The sequence below is a fragment of the Paroedura picta genome, chromosome 3 (assembly GCF_049243985.1).
Source record: "Paroedura picta isolate Pp20150507F chromosome 3, Ppicta_v3.0, whole genome shotgun sequence".
NCBI classification, from domain to species: domain Eukaryota; kingdom Metazoa; phylum Chordata; class Lepidosauria; order Squamata; family Gekkonidae; genus Paroedura; species Paroedura picta.
The window spans coordinates 16,197,643-16,219,236 of record NC_135371.1 but is presented as its reverse complement, the minus strand read 5'-3'; the positions used below and the strand labels follow the sequence as shown (position 1 = coordinate 16,219,236).

Here is a 21,594-nt window from a genome sequence, read left to right as displayed (position 1 = left end):
CTTATCCAGCTGGCGACGGAGGTCATCCAACAGGGCGACCAGCACCGTCTCCACCCCGTGGCCAGGTCGAAAGCCAGACTGATATGGATTGAATGCCGAAGTTTCTTCCAAGAATGCCAGGAGCTGGTCTGCCGCGGCCGTGTCTTATGTAGGCACTGCTACGATGCATCCAATCACCCGTGCTATTTAAACCCTCTACGAAGCTGCCAAAGTGTGCGTGCATCTCCAGGCAACCCCTCGCTCACTTCCTTATCACAATCTAGAGGAGCCATATAGATTCTGAACCACTCTGAGAGCAGCAAATGATGAGATGGAGTGAATAAACAGAAGCTTGATCCAGAGAGCCCAGAGGGAATCGCTGGGGCAGAAACATTACCATGAATGACGAATTTATCTTGCGCTAGGCACGGCTGCGTTTCCACTGAAGCCAAAGGCCCACCGTCTGGGAATACTTCTGGATTCAGAGGATGTCTAAGTGGCGGCAGCAACCAGGAGTGTTGTTGAGTAGAAACGGGCACAAATTGGCTCATGAGCCAAAATCTAGAACAATTTATTCTTAGGGATCCAAATATTTCTACAATAATTAAAAATTGGGACTTTCCCTTGGTCCTTTTTACAGGCAACCGAAGCTGATTTGGATTTGAACACACAGGCCTGCCACTGGAACATCTATTTGCCCCTCAAGAGTAGACTTCCATTGGCATGCCCCACTGAACATTTTCAGGGACCTCTGAGGCTCACACCGCCAAGACTGGCACAGATGCAAACTGTTTCAGAACATCCCATGCCGCCGGAAACAAAGAATGAGTCACACCGAGCATCCACGACTGTGAAAGACTCTTTTTACCTTGACAGGTTTCTTGTGGGGTTCTTTCGCGAAGTAATAGACCGTCAGCACCTTCTGCTTCTGGGGGAGGGGGACGGGCAGATACAGGAAGGGGTCGAACGTGATGGACACCTGCAACCAACAGAAGCGGGCTGGTCAGCAGTCCCTTGCTACAACACACTGTGCTGGGAGGCACTGGCAGCCCCGAGGAAATAAAAGACAAATCCACCCTGAATTAAGCGGAGATTTGATGAAGTAGTTGAGTGGGAAAGAAAGGAGCACTGATGTCCTCAATGGGAAGCTACGGGAACAGCGGAGCGGACTGGGCATGAGCAACGGGTCAGAGGAAGAGACTGCAGAGCTGCAAAACAGTGAGCTTGAGTGACACCCCGAAAACATCCCCCTTCCCCTGCCCTCGAGAGTCAGTGGCAGAAGGACATCACTGGATGCAGACCTCGGGCTGGGTGCTCGGAGGGGCTTAGCATCCTACCTTGGAGCACACGGGGCACACCAACGTGGACTTGTACTGGCCCTGAAACAGGTCCACGATGAAGGAATCGTTCCTCATCTTGTGCCGCTGCCAGGCCTCTTCTGCAACCACCTGGCAGTGAGAGAACGGAAGCAGGAGGTGAGTGGCCACCTCCCACGCCCCTGGACCCCTCCGCCAGCCTCTCTCGAGGAAGGACTCACTTCATCAGGCCGCCCGTCCGAGTCCACCGTCTCTGTGTAGGGCTTGATCTGGATGCGGTTCAGGTCCTCGTGGAGCCCGTCCAGGAGGAAAGCCATGAATTCCTGAGCATCGTGCTGAGCGTAGCCCGTAAACTGACTAGCTTTGCTGGCCACGATTGCCTGCAGGGAAGAGTTTGGGTGTCAACAGTAGCCTATTTTCTGTATAGAACGCCAGAGTGGGAAAATTTCTCCCGAGCCAGGGAGAGAGAGGAAGAAAGCCAAACACAATGAAGCGACTTAGGACTGCTGGGGAAAGTCAGAATTACCAGCTGCAGTAAGTCCTAGGATCAAGGCTGAACACGCCACCAAGGCTTGTAGTTCTAGCATTTGTTGCCAATAACTGGGAATTTGGGATGGGAGTAGCCAGAAGGCACTCAAACCTTTCAGTCTGTCAGTGAAAGTAATATCCTTCCAAATTCAGAAGTGACCCTCAGTGCGAATTATCTTGGCGAACAGCACTTTGCTCACAGTGCCCTGCCATTCCTGATTTATATGGGGAGCGTGTAAACTGGACCAGTCTTGGATGCTGTCAGTGTGGCCTGTGCTATCCTGCCCTTGGTTAACCCCAAGCCCTTGAGAATCAAGCCTGCTCTGATTTGCATAGCCCCACCCCTCTTCTCTCACACAGCCTCGTCCCAGGGGGCAGATTGCTGGGAACCAGCTCCATATCCCAAGATCTGCTGCACAAAACTTCGGACACAGACATCCTTTCCTGGACGATGCCTTACCTTCAGCTTTGACGGCTGGAAGGCGTGATGCGTCCCTTTCCAGAGAGCCCTCAGCAGCACAGCGAAGCCGATCGCCAGGCGCCCCCCAGTTCCCAGCGGGTTACTGTAGTTGATTTCCGATTTGAAGGAGCGATCTAGAAAGGCACACAGAAGTTTAAGGCACCTTTCTGCATCCAGTTCTGCTCTGGCCATAAAAAGGGCAGAGGGTAACCAAACAGGAGGCACACAGATGACAGCGTTCCTCAACCCTTCAATCAAAGACACACGCACAAGGCTTACCATGGAAATAGTCCCGCAGTTCCCGGGTATTGGAAAGCGACTGGATAACACTGTTCATGAAGCAGGTGTTGCCCAAGTTCACCAGCCCTGTGAAGCCTGGCAGGCAGACCTTCTTGTCCTCCTCCTCTTCCTCCTCCTCCACACTTTCACTGCTGACTGGGCTGTGAGTCATTGGCGGGACCATGCACGTCGGCTTGGGCTGGAAGGGAAACGCCTTCTAGCCATCAGACAGTGGCTTCCATTCCGAGCCAGGCTCTTTGGCTCACTTACAGTTCCCAGCCCCAACAATACGCCTTCCTTTTTCCCATCCAGAAGTTTGCTCCTGTTCTACCAACAGCGGGCTCACACCAGTTACAAGGACTCGATCTCTGCCATAACTAGTAAGAGTCATGGCTATTTGGGGACGGTGAGTCCTATTAGCTGCAGAGCTCCCATGGTCCTCTGCATCGATCATACACAAGATTAGATGTTGACCATCCTTGACTATCTTCTAAGCTTCCTGGCAGCACTTAGCAAATCGCTGTCAGAACCTAAGCTCCAGGCTAGGAAGCATGACCCAAGTCCAGTGATTTTTAAATTTCCGAGGATTACTTTCCTTGGTAAGGATTTGAATCTCATGGCTAGTCACAATCATGATTATCCACGTTTACCGTTCTTACAATGTGCAGATTCCTCAACAGCCCAAAGCAAATCTCAGGGAGGAAAGAACTGGAAGAACACTTTTGTCAGCTGTGTCATCTTTGATAATTCTCCCTTCCTGATCTGGTATCTGTAAGGCCTGGCCAAGGCGAGATGCACGAGCCAAATAGCTCCTAGTCTGTGGCATGCAACTAGGGATGGAGACAAACTAGCTGAGAAGCTAAAGTTCATCATGAGTTTTGACCTTTATGAGGTTGGGAAAGCGAAGTTCATGAACTAAAGAGTTGAGATGAACTACCATGAATCACATGAGGTGCAGAAAACAGAGGTTTACCCCACTTTCTACTATTCACCAAAAACAGCTGAGAGGCTGGGAGCATCCCCCTCTGTTCAGCTGTTTGGTGTAAGTAGCTCGGAGCCATTTATACCACTGCTGCTTTCTGCTCCTCACAGTTTTTCACAGGGAACTAAAAACAGGTTTAAATAGAAGGGATGAAATGCCTTCCTAAGGACACTTCAGCCTCATGGTCAGCAGACCTTCCCAGGAGATCTCTCTCCTCTTCCCTCCTTTTTCTAGCCACTGTTTTTCAGTCTGTCTTCTATTGTCCTTTTTAAATTTAAAGGGGATGCAGAAGACAAGCTAAAACAGCTGCAGTGCTGGGAGAGCCTTACCGCCACATAGCTGCTCAGCTGTTTTTTGGGCTTTTTGCAAACCTGTTAAAAGGGACCATGGTCCCTTTCAACAGGGTTTAAAGGGCAATAAACAGGTTCAGTTCATAAACTAGCCTCCCAAACTTGGGAGTTCAGTTTATGGTTCATCCATGAACTGCACCACTTTATTCTGGTTCACACCCATCCCTAGTTGCAACTCAGGCTTTCACAGAAGCCAGCGTACAAGTCCAGGACCACATCAAGATGTATTCGGATGTTTCCCTGTTTACTGATTTATGCTTATAGTCTCTTTTTTGTCTGTAAGCTGCCTTGGTAAGGAGATACAAATAAATAACCCGCTCCCTCAATTTTCCTTGCTATGTCAAAACCCCAGCAGATAAGGAAATGGAAGTCCCCACATTGCGCAGGAGTTCTCACCGAGGGTACATGTGGCTCCTGCTTCACCGGCACATGCTCTGACACTGTTCGAGCAGCTACGGTGTCCAAGCCAGCATCCTCTGTCCGTGGCTTTTCCTTCTCACCCACTCTTGCCTCCTCCTTAGTGGACAGTGGGTGCTGGTTACTACTGGTTTGGCTTTTGTCCAGAGGGGTAGGGCCTGTTGGCATGGCCACCTTTGCACCACCCACTGCACCTTAAAAAGGGGGAGAAATGGGCTTGTGGTTAGCAGCACCATGTGCACTAGAGGGGAAGGACATGCTGCTCCCCACCATCTACCATCAGGCTATTATCAAGCAATGGCACATCCTGCCTTCCTTTCTTTAAGGCTCCACAGAGGAGCTACAAGGAAGACTCCAACACGCAGACAGCTGGACGTCTAATAAATCCCCATGGGCCAAGCCTTTCTTGGGTCCTGGCCACATCGTGAAAAGCAGTCCAGACTGCTGATCCTCCCACAGCAGTTTCCTATGTTCAACTTCCTCCTGGCCCAGACAACTTTCCAAGTACTCCCCCCACCCCCTCCTCCTCTGTGCTCCAAGAAACCCCCTCTGGGCAATCTCCAAAAAGCCACGGTGCAGACCTCGTGTGGCCGGAGCCTCCAGGCCCCCCCAGCGCTGGCTGTGCCGCTTCTTCAAGCAGATGTCGATGCGAGCCGTGGTGAAGTTGTAGGTGCACTGGTCGGGCTCTATGAGGTTCCTGCAAGACAGCACGGGAGGGATTAGGGTGCAGGTCATCAGTGAGTTACCAGAACGCCCCTTTTCCTTGGGACTCATGGCGTATGTGTGAAGATTTCTGCTGTAGACCAGGGGTAGTCCACCTGTGGTCCTCCAGATGTCCGTGGACTACAATTCCCATGAGCCCCTGCCAGCAAAAAGCTGGCAGGGGCTCATGGGAATTGTAGTCCACGGACATCTGGAGGACCACAGGTGGGCTACCCCTGCTGTAGACGACCTTTGCCCAGGCACAAACTGCTTGTGCCTCTAACCACTCTGGACTATTATGAAGACATGACTGTCAACCTCTTCGCAACATTCCCCATCCTAGTTGCATCATCATATGGACCGTGTCACATAGGAACGATGCCATCTATGGACTCCCCCCAAAGGTGGAGTAAGGAGGGAAGACGTTCCACTATGTTCTATCAATGGTGGCCAACTGTTTTCCCCTAGTCCCCAGCAGGGGTAGGTGAAGGCTTGGGTCTGCTGTCGGCAGTGTGGCAGGGCAGCCCCCGAGGCAGCAGCGGGGGAGGAGGACGAGGAGGATCTGCGGCCCGGTACTGACTGATCTACGGACCGGTACCAGTCCCCAGACTGAGGGTTGGGGACAGCTGATCTAGATGACAAACACTCTGCACATGTGTAGAGTGCTTTCTTCTCATTACACTGTTTTCTGCCCCTACTCATGGCAAACTTTCTCAACACAGCTTCAAATCATGCCTTGCAGCCCAAAGCAATGCAGCATCCCTTGAGAGAAGAACACTAATCAAATCAACAGAATGCTCCTAATAGGACCACAAGGAGCTCACTTCCCCATGGATGTCTGTTGGGGAAGTGAGAGAACATGTGGTACCCACCTGGTGGTTACATGCAGTATGACTATTATTAGTTTTACTATTCAATGCACCATCTGCAGGTCCTTCCTCCATGACACCATCAGCTCCTCCTTTAATCAGTCTCAGGTTTCATTACAACATTACAGGTTTCATTCATTTGCAAATACAGCCCTTCCCACTGTGCTAATGCTCCCTTAGTACTATTTCTGGCTATGGGCTTGCCCTCAGACCCTGAGGCAAAGTAACACATGTCACTCTGCAATGTACATTCATTTTGAAAGGAAAAGGGCCCGTATTAAGTTAGTACAAACATATGTACGGGAAGGTAAAATGCTGAGCATTAATCATACTAAACCAATACCTGAGTTTCACCTGCCACCTGAACTTTGTGTGAGAGCTGCAGTCTGGATGTAGTCGCAGAAAGTTGACATCACTGCAGAAAAGAGGCAAGAATTTAATCGGAAGCTGGCGATACAAGCCCTGAGACCAGTCCTTGTTTCACAGTTCTGGGCCTACCCACCCGGAAGCCACCGTACCTTGTCTGGAACAAGAGTGTGAAGTCCTGCTCCCGGAAAAGCACCTTGAACGTCTCTTTGTGAATCTCTTTCACGTAGATGTGCACAACCATAGAATCATTCCCTTTTTCATATGAATCATTCTTCACAAATGTTAGGTTGACAATAGGTTCTGGTTCTGCATGAAGGGAAAGAAAAGGAAATGGTAGAAGAATACCCTGAAGAATGCCTCTGGACTCCCTTTCCTATTAGACGCTTATTTCCGGAAAGATCACTTTCAAAGCAAATTTGGTCACTGCGGAGAGAGAGAGAGTGGGCGGATTTTTGTACCGCTCCACCACATTCCTGCCCCTCCCACCAAAGTTTTAAAAATGTACAATAGGTACATTGCTATAGCAATATAACACAATAGCGTTGTAACACTAGTTTCGTTTTGTTTTTAAGTAGAGAAGCTGCTAGTGTTTTGCCAACTTTAAAAAATTGGTAGTGAATAGATTCGCTATAGCATTATGGCACTTACTGTGATATACCTACTAGTGACAAAAACTAACAGACATGGGAATACTCCTTCATTGCCACTGTGGATGCCTCTGAGTTGCTGGGAGACCATTGGCCAGTTGCACCCTCTCAGCCTAACTTAATTGACACAGCCTAACTTAATTCATGAGGATTAAATGGGGAAGAGAAAATCATGTATCCCCCTCATGTTATTTCGAGAAAGTATAGAGCTAAAAATGCACTGGAACAGACAGTGCTGGGCAACTCCTGCTTCCCCACTTTGAGACGCAGGTCTTCTCACCGTTAGGAACTCCCTCTAAAACATCCCTCTCCTGGGACCAGCCTCTCTTCTCAGTGTCCACGGATGGCAGAGAGGACGAGAGGCCTTCACTGAAGGCAGATGCAGCTTTGGGTCCCTGTGGAGCCTCGGAAGAACTGGCTGGAGGCGGGACCCTCTTCTCAGAGCAGGACCCAAGCCGGTGGGGTGATGTGCCTGCAGGTGCTGCGGACAGCTGCATTTCCATGGGTACTGGCTCCTTCTCTAGGTGGTCAGCCTGGCCATGGAAGGAGAAGGAAAGCCACAATCAGATCCAGAGGCACAGCTACAGAGGCCTTATGCTTCAGAGACACTCCTCTCCAAGCCACCCACCATCACTACTGGAGGACACCAGTCACAGATCCAGGGCGCCAGGACACGTCAAAGCTGTCAGTGTGCAACATGTGTCTAAATGGTGGGTGCGTTACAATGCTTTGGGGAAGGGACAACAATGCTTATCAGACATACAAAAGAATTTCACACAGTCTCACCACCACTATAAGCAGCAACAAACCCAAGGGGTAGCCAGACTGAATGATGAACAACAGCTGCTAGCATCCCCTGTAGTCGAGGCTGCCATTTTTTGAAACAGCTTCCTACTAGCGAGAAGAATTTTCAGGGAAGTTTTGAATAGGAAAATGTTCTAATGCAAATCCATGCATTTAGCATGTTTGATTAGTACATGGAACCCAAAGTTAAAGTCGGATACCGTGCTGATTTGGAATATTGATTGGCATTCAAGACATATGTACAAATACATGTACAATCTGCATGCACATATGTACAGATCGCATGTATGTATATACACTTGCTTCTTAGGAACAGTCACTTGAAAAGCGCTAGCGTTACTGAACATTTTTATGAATCAATGCAGGTTTGGAAGGGGGAAGAAGTCTGTTGAGTAATGTAGCAGTGGAGAATTTTGTATCCAGTATCGCTGCCTTAAGGTGCTGTTGGAAGGAGTGACAAGGTCTACTTGAACTGTGCCCTTGTGCACCCTGAGGTACCTGGAACAGACTCTCTCTGGAGGAAGTCTCTGAGTCAGGTGTCCTGCCTGATTCAGGACAGTTTTCTTAAGTGCTGTTGCACCGCAGCTCCTGCCCCACAGTGCAAGAATACCGTGCAGATCTTAATCGGTCAAGTGGGAGGATGACTCTATGCAGATGTGACAGAATCTGGTGCAGGAAAATCCAAACAAGCCTTCGCTCTCCCCCTTTGGGAGAGCTGTATCGTGTGGATTTTGCAAGCTACTTAAGCAGGAGAATAACAGTCCCCAAATTAGGTCCTCTGTGGGAGACAGGTCTGCATTTCTGATAAGCATCCAACTCTCTTCCACCGTGGAGACACAGACACACACAATAAAGCACAGAGCCAAGTACAGAGGAGTTGAATTAAGGTAGCAGCCTACCTTCTCCAGCACTGGGCCAGAGGACAGCAGTTGCTCCTTCCCCTCCCATGCTCCTCACCTTCAAGTCCAGCAGGGCATCTCCCTGGGCACCCCGGTCATTCCTGTGATTCCCAATCACGGCATTGAGCCCTGAGCTCCCGTCTGTGTTGCTGCTGGTCCCTTCCTCCTCGGGCAGCGTGGCTCTAACGTACACGGCCCGCTTGGCACTCGGGCCGCTCGGCAACCCGGGACTTGCTGGGTTTTTCTCTCCTGCCGGCTCCTTCCTCCCCGAGGCTCGCTTTGGGTTGGAAGGCTCGCGTTTGGCCCTGGGGAGCTCCAGGGTGCCATCAGCGTGGAGCTCCTCGGAAGCTTCCTCTGTCAAAGAGGGCTTCTCCTTGCCATTCTCCTTACACACAGTTCTTTTGGGCTGCTCCTTCGGGACATCCTTGCTGCGCTTCTGGAGAAATGGTGAGAAGGCGGGATTAGTGGGGATTTACGGAGCCAGGGAGAGCTCCGGGACCCAAGACGGAATTGGGTGTGTGGGAAGCAGAGGGGAGCTTACCAAGAGCGAAGCCCAGATATGCAAAGGGATCTTTTTCTGCAACACCAGATGGAGGATGTTGCCCTTCTTCCACTGGACTTTACTGCAGGAGCTCTCAATCTCCTCGTAGAACTGACAGCTCCACTGACGACCATCTGGAGCAGAGAAGGGACGGGGCGTATTAAAAGACAACACGCTTACAGGGCACTTTTCTGACTTTCCCTCTTTGGTACGGCACAACAAAGGGGCCACAGTTAAGCACCAAAGTACAACGCTGTTTCATATATAGTTATAACCCCACACACACACACACACGTTTTAAAGGTCATCTGAAGAACATGTGGAATACAGTGGTTTAAACTTAAAGCTTAACCTTCCAGCAGCCTGCGCAAGCTGTTGTGTTCAGTGTGGCACAGAGATTAAAGTGCCGCGCTAGGATTTGACACAACCCAGTCAAATCCCTACTCTGTCATAAAGCTCGCTGTATGACCCTGGGTCACTCGAGCGCTCTCAGCCTAGCCTACCTCGCAGCAGCGTCGTGAGGAGAAAAGGAAGAATGACTGCGTAACCTGCTTTTGCTCCCCATTGGGGAGAAAAGCAGGATATGAACATCTAAATCAGGGGTAGTCAAACTGCGGCCCTCCAGATGTCCATGGACTACAATTCCCAGGAGCCCCCTGCCAGCGAACGCTGGCAGGGGGCTCCTGGGAATTGTAGTCCATGGACATCTGGAGGGCCGCAGTTTGACTACCCCTGATCTAAATAAATCACCTGTTTTGCACTTCAAGATACAGTACGCTACATCCGTTGGACTCTTCCACAGTAATTCCTGCAAGGACAATTAGCAGCTCCAACCAGCCAGAACCCAAAAGGCGCTTTACGGATTTCACATATTCCTAGACTGGGGACTGAAGAATCAAGAGGAACTAACAGGGTGCATCACCCAGGCCTCTCCACCTTGAGGAGCATCTGCCTGGTCCTCCTTCCAGCAGTCGTTAAGCAAAAGTTCAAAGCAGCTTTTCATTCTCAACTGCCGTCAATGCTACTTCCCAAAATGAGACAGACTGATGTGCCCTTTGGGTCTCTGGCATGTAAACACTGCAGCTAAGCAAAACTTGTAGCACTTCTTTTTATAGTCTCCACAATTACTGCTTAGCTCGATTCTCTATTGCCCTCTCCGACCACCTGCCATGAGCCTCTTGTGGCGCAGAGTGGTAAGGCAGCAGACATGCAGTCTGAAAGCTCTGCCCATGAGGCTGGGAGTTTAATCCCAGCAGCCGGCTCAAGGTTGACTCAGCCTTCCATCCTTCCGAGGTCGGTGAAATGAGTACCCAGCTTGCTGGGGGGGAGGGGGGGGAATAAACGGTAATGACTAGGGAAGGTACTGGCAAACCCATGTTGAGTCTGCCATGAAAATGCTAAAGGGCGTCACCCCAAGGGTCAGACATGACCCGGTGCTTGCACAGGGGATACCTTTACCTTACCACCTGCTACCTACCACAGGCAGTTCTTTTTAGGTACATGAAGAACTCGACCTTCCTCAAGGAATCACACTAAAGACAGGCAGCACTAGCCTCTGTATGCATCCTCTTCACCCACGGCACAGACCTATAAACTGAAGCTGACCCCCTCAAAGCCCTTCACTCTACCTCATTGTGAGTAGCTAATTTCCACCTCTGTTAAGACAGGCAAGGGCAGGGCAAAGAGGTCCAAATCTCTACAGCTAGCAAAGCAATCGCTGCTCCTTTTGATTCCTTCCTCAAAGTTTTGCTGTAGGAAGGGCTCTCCATGTTGCTGGTTATTGTTCTGACACACACACACATACCCTGGCATTAAAAAGGGAGAGCATTTGTTCTCCTACTTGAAAACAGGGACTAAGCGCTACAGGAGAAAAGAGTCAGTTTGCACCACACACATACCAGGTAACTTGACCATGCAGCTGGTGTCTGTAAAAGAGGTTTCCACTTCCTCCGTTTTTAGGGCCCCGCCGCCCAGGTTCAGCTTCACGATCACCTCGTGGGCATTCTGCTTCCAGTCCAGCAGTAAGTCTAGGAAACAGAAGGGGAAGAGGCAAAGTCTGTTTATCCGCTGCCAGACCAGAAGTGGAAAAGCAACTAACTAACTAACTAACTAACTAACTAACTAACTAACTAACTAACTAACTAACTAACATCACCAGCTTTCGACACTGCAGTGAGGGACTTGGAATGCCATGCGACTTAGCCATGGGGTGGGCTCCTTGTACAGAGCTCATCGCCACACACACTGTCTACTTATCTTGAACATTTCTGTGCATATATATATATTTAGATCAATTGGACTTTCTCCCCCTTTCATATAGTTGAGAAAACCCTGAAACGTTCTTCAGGCTTCGAGAAACCCCAGAAGTGACACAATTGTACAGAATATGGCTAAGAAGCATAGCTGTGTCCGTGCCCATCCAAGGTGCCTCCTCTTCCCTTCCCACTCCCTCCAGGTCCATCATTGGCCATTGCGAGGGGAGGGAAGGTTTGACAAGATCATATATGGTCATATCATCTGATAAATGTTTAACACATTGGAAAAATATATTAAAAATTAAGTCACTCCCACCCATTCAGCAAACCCTTCCAGGGCCATCAAGAAACCCCAGGGTTTCATGAAATCCTGAATTAGATTAGTGGCCATTCGCCGTGGCCCCTCCCCACCCCACCCCAAACACACTGAGTTTCAGATATAGCACATTCCATGTAGGGCAGTCGACCCCGACAACTATGTGACTGAGCTGCGATGAGGATTACTGGATTACGGTTGTGAAGCACTCTGCACACTCTGCAGTAATTACTTAAGTACTGTTTATTTATTATATCTGTTACTAGATGGTAGATGAATCAATTCTGGGAGAATGGAGAGTGCCATCAAATCCCACGTGACAACCTTCTAGAACAGGGGTGGGCAAACTGTGGCCCTCCAGATGTCCATGGACTACAATTCCCATGAGCCCCTGCCGGCAAATGCCGACAGGGGCTCATGGGAATTGTAGTCTATGGTCATCTGGAGGGCCACAGTTTGCCTACCTCTGGCTGCCTTATTCTGACAGACCATGGATCTGTCAAGGTTACTACCATCTACTCAGACTGGCAGCAAGCAGCTCCCCAGGTTTTTAGGGGGAGGTCTTTCACACTACCTCCTCTCTGGTCCTTAAACGGAGACGCCAGGGGTTGACACGGAGACCTTTTGCCTGCTAAAGGGGAGGCTGTACCACTGAACCCCCCCCCGAACAACATCTGGCAGCCACTGACTGAGCTATGCATATCATTGGGTTAGAGTTAGGAAAATTCTGGGTTCTCATGCATTTCCAGCTCCTGAAGCAAGACGCATCTGCCTGGATGTTCTCCTTCCCTGCGAGGAGCCCTAAATGTGATCGAGGAAACCATGGCTACAAGCTCTTCTGTGCTCCTGGCCACCATCACCACCACCTGTTTCTATTTGTTGTCACAGGGTTGGATATGGGAAACTGTGCAGGATATTCCATTCCCACGCAAGCAGTCACACTCTTTGCAACCATCAAGCCCCAGCTTCTCTATTAGGCCACTTCTGCAGCTTGTTTGGCAAACAAGGAGCAACTCTGGGGCCCAAAGAAGAAAAGCCACACAAGCAGACAGACTTGGGGTGAGCACAGATATAGCGGCTCAGTACTTGGTCATGCGTCTCTCAGACTTACCGTCCTCAGAGTCCCTCTGCCGACTGGCCTCTACCAACTCCAGGTCAGAGAAAGACTCTGGTGAGCAAGGAAACATAGGGACAGTGTGCTACTTGGGTATTAACTCTCTCAACTTCCTTGGCTATTTTCTCTCTCAACTTCCAGTTATCCCAAATGCACTTGTCCAGGTGTTCTTTTGACCAGCGTATCTGAACTGGGTTTGCTTCAGAGCAATCCACCGCTGCCTGGAAAAGACCCAACACTTTGCCCCCACAGGCAAGCTGTGAAAGGAAGGCCACAAGCCAAACAACACTCAATGAACTGGCGTGCTGGGGCCACTACAGCCGCAGCAACAGATGGCAGAGACCAAGTCAGATTAGGACTTCTTGAACTGAAGGGGTGACGCAGAAGTTCTTGCCTCCCTCTTGACCACTCAGCAGCCCAACACAGTTATATACTCCACACAGGCAGAGGGTGTAGAAGGACATGCTTTGGAAAAAGGGATGCCTTGGAAAGTGCCTGGTTTGCTACTTTTGAGGTGGAACTAATGAGCATTATGAGATCAGAGAGACAAAGCAGATGTGTTGCTTCATAGAGTAAAGAAAGTACTAGGGATACATCACACTGCCTGTGATTTTTGGAGTAGCTGCCCCTTCTTGCACAAACGTTCTTGTCCATTCTACAATTTTATTATCATGTCTCTGGATGGGGAGGGGGTGTTCAAGGAAGGATGTAGGGCTCCTTGGAGGGCACAACGTTTACCCACTTTTCACAGTAAGCGCAGGGAACGTTGGTAGTACAGTGCAAAGCGGATTGTGGTGCATCCACATCAGCATCAACCAACCCACTTGTAATGCTGAAAAATAAACGGCAGCACTGTTTCCTTAGAGCTGCATTATCTTCTGAAACGCCACAAGCTAAGTGTAGCTATTGTATGACCTTGTAAGTCTCTGCTTCATCTCCTTTTCTTTATAAGTTTAATGCTATAGAATAATAATATTAGCTTGTTATATTGTTTGCAATCATTGTGAAATACCTTTACTCCTGTTTTCAGAATAATTTGAATATTGTATTTCTATTTTAGATACTCTGTCAAGAGATTTCTTAATAAGTTGAAGTTGGTCCTTAAATTTAAAGTATGTATTAATGACCATTGCTTGTTAGTTTACTAATATCAATGTTGAACAACTACTAATTTTACTTTTGTATTTTCCAAGAACCGTCCCTTGAAAAAGCTGTAGGCGAAACGTGTCTGGACTTACGAAAAATCGAATAAAAGAATTACTGAGACGACTATATATAAGTCCAATTTGGATATTTTCTATTGCCATATTGGTTTCCCAGTGCATCTGTACTATTCTATATTTACAGAGACAACTGGCACAGTGTGAATTATTCTTTCTGCATGCAGTAAGCATGCAGACCTTCTCTTGGAGATGTGGAATTCCAGAATGCCACAGAGTTGTCCTATTTAATTAAGCACAACCTAGTTAAGCTCTCAGATGCTGGTCTATGCAGCAGTTCTGTGCCGCAAAGAAAGATCCTTGGGGATGGAAAGAATCTAGAGCTTGTCGCTGAAGATTTCTGCTTTTCTGGTTCCAACTCTCGACGCTTCCCAAACCATTCCTCTCTTAGACTCCCCGATACCAACAGAAGCGGGCTCAATAAAATAATCTGCAGCACCCATATTTCTTATTCCTCTCCCTACAAGAAACAACATAGCTACTGCTAACTGCATTCTGAAAGTTTAAGCAATTAAGGACTTCCAGGCATACAACACAATGGCTGCTCTACATATTTCCCCAGGGAAGGCCAAGCTACCCCACCCACCCCAAAAATGGCAATGCAAACGGCGTACCTCGAAACAGAACAATCGCTAAACCCGTCCCAAGCTTGCTGCTCATCCAATTGCAGTAATAGCCTGGTAACAAGATTTGCTGCCAGAGGAATTAATGAATCATTACTGAGAGTTCCTCTGTAGTCCCATTCTGATCTGCCCCTCCGTTGACAGAACACATTATTAGTGCAATGTTCCTGTTAAGTAACCCTTAACTAGAAAACCCCAGCTACAACTAACAGTGTCACAATCCTCCCATACACCTATCCACAATGCAGCAATTAGCAACTGTGATCCCTGCTGCAGTGTGTGGTTTGTCATACCACAAGAAGTAAGAGCAGCACTAGATACAATCATATACAATTAGCATAATGTACATGGGAGAGAGTCCGTGGTAATTTCACTGCCGTAAACGCCATGAAACCACAGTTCCCTGTTTAGTTCTCTGGAATGGTACTACAGTCACATGCTCCAGGGGGGAAATATGCCCTGGCAAGCATTATCCAATAGGGATGAGATAAGATTGATAGACTCCTCTCTCCTTAAGCAGGCTTAGGGAGCACAGGGAAGCCCACGCCGACAAGATGTCACTGTAGGAGTATCTCACAATTTGCAAGCCATTTGTGTAAGGAAAAAAAGAGATTCAAACGCAGAGGACAGCCCTGGCTACTGGAACTTTGCATTGAGGCCACGATGCAAAAACAGGCTACTGATTTTGGAATACACAAATTCCCTGACCTATCCCTTGAAAAGCAATTACCTTGGTGGGAGAGAGGGAGAGAGTGTCCAATGGCACAGCTACCCACCTGAATCTATCTACTAGAAAAGAGGAACAAGCCACCACTATGGATGTAACATCTAGGCTTTTGACCCATCCCATTGCTGTTTCCAAAACTACCACCCATCTGCTTCAGAAACTCAGATATGCAGCCTAGTATTAATAGAGGATACCGAAACGGAACAACAAAGGCCAGATGCCAGGGGTAGCTGTACATGCCAAGAGAGTCTCAGCCATATGCACAGTTAACGTCTGCTACTAAGAACTTATTGTCCTCTCCTTAAGTCTGCAAATTGGTTCCCTGACACATCCCACCTTAATTCATCTAGTCCTCTCATAATCCCGCCCCTACCGGCTTCCAGCTCTATGTTTCCCCACACTTGCAACAGCTACAGGCCCTCTTTGTTCCTTCCCTCCATTTACACCCCACTCCTGAGGCTTTTGCCCTCCTCCTTCCTCTTTGCCAAAATTGATTTTTGACAAAAGGCTTTATGGGATTAACACACATCGAGCATTATACCCTAAACCCACAGCTGCTACTTCCACATTTCAACCGAAACCATCTCATTTTCTCACGTACTCAGGACCAAATGACACAGAGCAGCTACTCTTTGATGCACTTGATGTACTTTTTTTGTACTCACAGTGAGGATGCTTCATAAGAGTGGTGAGCAAAAAACTTAGCACTTCCAGTACATTCAACAGGTGGAATGACATGATACCACCTGTGGCCACAGACATGCCCAATGCAGGTTCCGCATAACAAATCCCACACTATATATTCCCATTAGAAATTAACCATGGACTTGGGAAGTATGTTTCCAGCCTTAATCACAGCATTATGTTTGTAAATAACCTGGGATCTTCCAAGCCCTGCCTCAGACCCTGTACTGCAGTGGTTCTCAACCTTCCTAATACTGCGACCCTTCAATACAGTTCCTCATGTTGCGGTGACCCCCAACCATCAAATTATGCAAGGGTTCTTTCACAGAAACTGACCAATGGTGCGAAGATCCATTGTTCGTGATTGTATATAAATTGGTTATAAACTGACGGGCACCTTCAGGAGGAGTGGCAACAGTAGCGCCCCCCCCCCGGCCAGGTTGCTCGCCCTGCCGTGACCCCTGTGAAAAGGTCATTCAACCCCCAGGTTGAGAACCACTGCTGTACTGGCTCAGAATGTGATCAATCCTGTGCCAATGGTTCTCCAGCTCGCAACTGACTCAATGAACCATGGCTATTCCACAATGCCCTACCTTTCTTCGAGTCACTGCCCAGGGGCCTCTCGCCTTCCTTACTCTCCTGATTGGCTCGGTCTTTCTGCTTCTTCTTATTGGTCGCATCCTCTGCTCCCCGTGCTGTTCTCCTCTGGCCAGGGACGCTGGCACTGCTGGACATCTTCAGCCGTTTGGATGAAACAAACGGCCCACCGGGGTCAGTGACGGAGTCTGGGTCAGGGGTGCGACGCTTTCTTCCTGGGCCAGCTATCTTGGCGACTCTTTGTGATCAATCCCTCTGACAAGGAACAAAATGCCCTGGGAGCAAACAGAGGAAAGCGTAAGGAGGGCAGCGGAAGAAGGGACAAAGCTCTTTGCTGGTGGCTTTACGGAGGCTAACGAAAGAAAAGGGTTGCGGTGTAGTCTGCTCAAACCCCTACTGGATATGCCTGCCTGCCTGGCCTATGCTCCTGGGGAAGGGAAGCCTACTAAAACGGAAGGGACAGAATTCGCTCAATTTAGGAACACCACCGAACACAACAACGTTAAAATGGACACTTCATTTTATAGCCTTGCATGATGGTAGCCTGAGGCAGTGCATTCTTGCCCAACCCAGAAAGCTACCTTGCTGAAGAGCTAGCAGAACAAACAAAGAGCTTTGCCTAGAACAGGAGTGCTGTTATTCAATCCCTTCACATTACAAGGCTCAGCTTAGCCTAAAGCGAAGCTCCTGCCCACCACTGCCCCAGAAATCAATATGAGCCCTGGATGGGGCGGATGCCAGCAAAGCTTCCCTGAAACTACAAAGCCGTCCGTGCTCTCTGAATTCTGGCAATGCCCTTCAGCTACATGCCCCTGTGAGAGCCATGCATTCGAGAGGTTCGTTGCTCCTTAGATGCTGAAAGGCAGGAGAAGCAGCGCCCTCCAGAGGTAACACGCAAACTTGCTCCCACTTGCTAGGATGAGCGGCACAAGCCTCCTGCTGCACTCTGGGCAGAGACTGGCCAGCATCTTGCCCTGCCAGAACATCTATGGGTATAACTACAGCTTGGTGCAGGCTGCCAATAGTCAAGAGTCAATACCACTCTCCAGCAGCCGGTCTTAACCAGGGTTTAGACCACCCTTTGGTGGAAGCTTTTTATTTTTCAGATTTATATTCTTGCCACTTCAGCTTCAAAGAGCTCTCAAGGCAGCTGCCTCTCAACTCAATTCTTGCACTTCTCTGCCACTATTGCCGGGAGCTGAAGCCTGGGAACATCTACTTGGAACAGCCACCCAAGTTCAAGAACGGTTCTCTCAAGGACAACAGCCACCTGCCCAAAGATCTGATATGTCTCTGAACTCAAGAGAACAGGAGTGATCCGAGCACACTAGACACTGACTGAATGTGACAGTAGAAAGACCCTCACTGCAAACATTTGAAGCCGCACTGAAAAACCCTGGCCCCTGAAGTTCAGTGACCAAGTATATACACAGTCAAGACACATGTTAGCAAGTCCCGTATCTCAAAAGGTGCCTGAAGAAGTGAGCAGTGACTCATGCAAGCTCATTCCTTGGCCACAAATTTTGTTATTCTTTAAGGTGCTATTGGACTTTTGCTCTTTTCTACTGCTAGAGACAGACTAACACGGCTACCCCACCTTGTTCTTCCAAAGGCAGGCTTCTGAGGCCCACTAAGGCTCTCCCAACTAATTCACTGAGCCAATGCTGCTGCTGCTTCCATTACCAGTGCCACTGTATTTTTCTTAGGGGACATCCATGGACATGGCCTATTTGGTCATTATTCTTAATTTATGGTGTCCAGAGAAATTTAATACTCAGGACAGGGGCATGCATTACCTCAAGATAACAATTCCTAGAATGGAGACTGGCCAACAATACTGTGCCAAACTTTTCCCCAGTTAGAGCAAGCCAAGTTTAGGCAGTTCATTCTTCCCTAAGGATGTATTTTGGCAGCCTGCTACTCCTAGGATTAGCACTACGTAAACCAGATATCTTTCAACATGCCTGGCATTCAGAAGAGCCTGGCGTCAAGAAGCTTTCTGGGATAATGCATTCAAGACTTATTCAGCGCAACCCAAGGACCAAACTCAAAAGGAGAGCATATCCTGATACAAGTTCAAGGAAGCTCCCTGGAGCACCCTAATTGACTCCCAACAAGTGAAAGGACATTGTACATGGCAAGTCCAAACTACTCCCAACAAAGAGTTCATGACTCAGGGCTAGGCACGCCACAGAAAATGATAGGATCTAACGAAGTAGCTCTGATGCAAAAGAAAGGGAGGAGTGGGGGGAATCCTCCTGGTCTGAGCACAAGAGGGCACTGCAGGCCAAACCTGGGGCACAACCTCACTACACCCCCTTCCTCTAATCACAATGCCTAGGACTGTACTAGCGACAAAAGGAAGCAAGAACCGGCATCTGGCTTTTAATAGTAAACACAGGTCTCCTGACTTAAAGCAGCAGAGATTTCAACAAGCAGCAGCAGTCCTGAAAAAGGAATGGAAAGGACCAGCAACCCAGCTCCTCGACTTAATGATTTATTCTTACAATTTGTATACTTATATATTTAATATTTATACTTCATCTGAACTAGAAACTACTGAACATGTAACCAACCAGCACAAGCCCAATGCTTATATCTAACAGTTATGAAGGCAGCTACTGCTTCCGCTACCTCAGATAAAATGGAATCTATCTATCTGTACACAAGCCAGAGAGTCAGGGCAGAGAAGATTAGAAAGAGAAGAGGTGGGTAAGAGCAGAAGTGTAAGAGTTCTTCCTGACCTGTCTCCAACGCATCTACTTATTAAGGGAATCCAGCTCTACTTTACTGTCATTTTATTACTGGCTTTAGTTTACTATTACTATGCTCTCAACTACTGCAAGCTACTCTGAGCTGAATTAAGACAGCAGGAAACAATCTTTTCCCCAAAACTGAAACCAGCAAGGTTCATCATCATGACAGAAACTAACTTCAACAAAAACAACCATTTTAAAGTTAGAAAGGGAAAGTAAGCATTAAGCAGCTAGTTGACACTTCAACACTGACAAAATCCAAACAGTCAACTCTGGAAGTATTTTTCATTTGCTCAAAAATATGCTTTGTGCAGGTTTACAAATAACAAAGGTCAACACATTGCGCTTTTAGAACCAATATCTAAGGATAACTGACATAATAGATGAGAAATGTTCAGATAAACCGAAGGATAATTAATTGCTTCCAGGTGGCTACATTTGTTCCAAACTTAAAAACTTCACATATATCCCACCTTTCTCCCCAATGGAGCCCTGGAGTGGCTTACATCATTCTGCTTTATCCTCTCAACATCTTTGTGAAGCAGGTTAGGCTGAGAGTACATGATTTGTCTAAGATCACCCAAGGAAGCTTCTGTGACATGTGCTGGGAATTCAAGCCTGGATTTCCCAGATCCTAGCCCAACATTTTAACCACTACAAGGTATGTCAACTGCATGCAGCAAGCAAATTTACAACACCCAAAGAGGCACAAGGAATCTTTCTTGACTGGCATGCCAATTCTGACAAGCAACTCAATTTTCAACATGAATTGAATTTTCATCTAGGTACTACGGCACAATTCACGATAACATGTTTTTCTAGGCATCCGGCTGGCCTTCAGTTGAGCTCATGCCCTGGCATAAGTGGTGGCCCTGTGCTATTTTCAGAGGGCTGACTTCACCCGGCTCTTGACTGCCGGCAATTCAGGATCTCTCCCTCACTTCTCAGCCCTCGGCCTGCCCCGCATGCCACGATAATCCCCACCGACCGCTCCCAGCGACCTTTATTTGGAAGGAACCGCGCGGAGGCTACATCTCCGGCCTTGCTCCTTGCCTGCTCCTCTCCCCCTAAATCCCAGCCGGGAAAAGTCACACTGCCAGCCTGTTTCGCTTTTGCCCCGTGCACCTGAGCAAAGGCGCCTCCGACGACCCAACTCGAGCGGAGACACATTCGCCGGCACGCTCAGGGGCGCCCTTTCGACCGCAGCGCTCTCCGCCAGGGATGCCCGTCCACACGGGAAGGCCCGGGAAGAAGCGCTGCCCTCGACGGCCGAGCCCCGAGGCGAAGCACACAAAGGCACCAACAAGGAAAGAGGGTGCCGCAATCGCAGCCGCGCCAAGCCCTTGCAGCCAGCCACGACGGCTCCTTTGTGCAAAAGAGGCACCAAGTTCCCGGGCCGAAGCGAGGCTCAGGGGAGAGGGGCCCACACGCCGTGACAGTTGCTCAAACCCAGGCGGTCGTGCTCACCGCAGCCGCCCGGGGGGGGGGAGAAGGCTCTGCTGCACCCCCTCCCGCCAGAGAATGGGGCAGCCCAACCCTCCCCCACAGGAAGCCCCCCCCCCGCCCGGCCACTCTGAACCGCCCCCCCCCGCCGGGGCCCTCCTCGGTGGTCCCCCCGCCCCCCCCGCGGGCCAGGCCCCGCCCCTCGCCCGCCGCCACTCACCGGCCCCCTCCTCCCCCCGGCGGCCCCGGCGTCTCCCACCCGCGCGGTTTGTTTTGTTTCGAACCGAAGTTCCGAGCGGGCGGACTCAGAAAGGGCCAGGGCCGAGCGCGTGACGTAGTTCCGGCAGCCGGCAGCTCCAACGGCCACGTGACGAGAAGGGCAACGGCGGAGCGCGAGAGGCGGGCCGCCGCGGAACGTCACGTGATCCGGGGAGGGGACGCTAGGTCAGAGGAGGAGGGCGGGACGCGGAGGGATCTTGGCCGCGTGGGGGACGTGACGTCACAGGGCGATTGCCAATGGCAACGGGGCTGGGCGGGTGTAGAAGGCGTTGATCTGGTTCGCGCTCTTATAAAGTATTATTACAAGGGCGGTCCCGGTTTACGTTATGGGTGTAGAAATCGGTGTTAGGGCTCGTATAATGTACATATTTGCATTGTGCTACAAATTTCGAATCCAGGGGCTCCTGGACTCGAAATTTGCGCTGCTGCTTCAGGCCA

The 21,594-nt window shown here is 49.3% G+C and overlaps 1 protein-coding gene across 9 annotated transcripts in view; it reads right to left on the bottom strand.

Moving 5' to 3' along the window:
• The window catches only part of USP19 (ubiquitin specific peptidase 19), a 40,454-nt gene extending 19,147 nt beyond the window's left edge, over positions 1-21,307 (bottom strand). For 2 of the 9 annotated variants that reach the window (XM_077324912.1, XM_077324905.1), the window contains exons 1-16: positions 21,162-21,307; positions 16,675-16,953; positions 12,825-12,881; positions 11,041-11,169; positions 9,143-9,276; positions 8,660-9,037; positions 7,179-7,431; positions 6,401-6,557; positions 6,226-6,297; positions 4,893-5,008; positions 4,291-4,505; positions 2,563-2,761; positions 2,284-2,417; positions 1,517-1,675; positions 1,317-1,427; positions 848-958 (exon numbers count right to left, since the gene is read on the bottom strand). In XM_077324912.1, coding sequence (XP_077181027.1) covers positions 848-958; positions 1,317-1,427; positions 1,517-1,675; positions 2,284-2,417; positions 2,563-2,761; positions 4,291-4,505; positions 4,893-5,008; positions 6,226-6,297; positions 6,401-6,557; positions 7,179-7,431; positions 8,660-9,037; positions 9,143-9,276; positions 11,041-11,169; positions 12,825-12,881; positions 16,675-16,816 — 2,367 coding nt within the window. In that variant the 5' untranslated portion in view covers positions 16,817-16,953; positions 21,162-21,307. Of the gene's footprint in view, positions 1-847; positions 959-1,316; positions 1,428-1,516; positions 1,676-2,283; positions 2,418-2,562; positions 2,762-4,290; positions 4,506-4,892; positions 5,009-6,225; positions 6,298-6,400; positions 6,558-7,178; positions 7,432-8,659; positions 9,038-9,142; positions 9,277-11,040; positions 11,170-12,824; positions 12,882-16,674; positions 16,954-19,907; positions 20,496-20,559; positions 20,900-21,097 lie in introns of those variants that run through there. The other 7 variants (XM_077324907.1, XM_077324910.1, XM_077324906.1 and 4 more) reach the window with 7 other exon arrangements.
• Between the last annotated feature and the right edge of the window lie 287 nt (positions 21,308-21,594).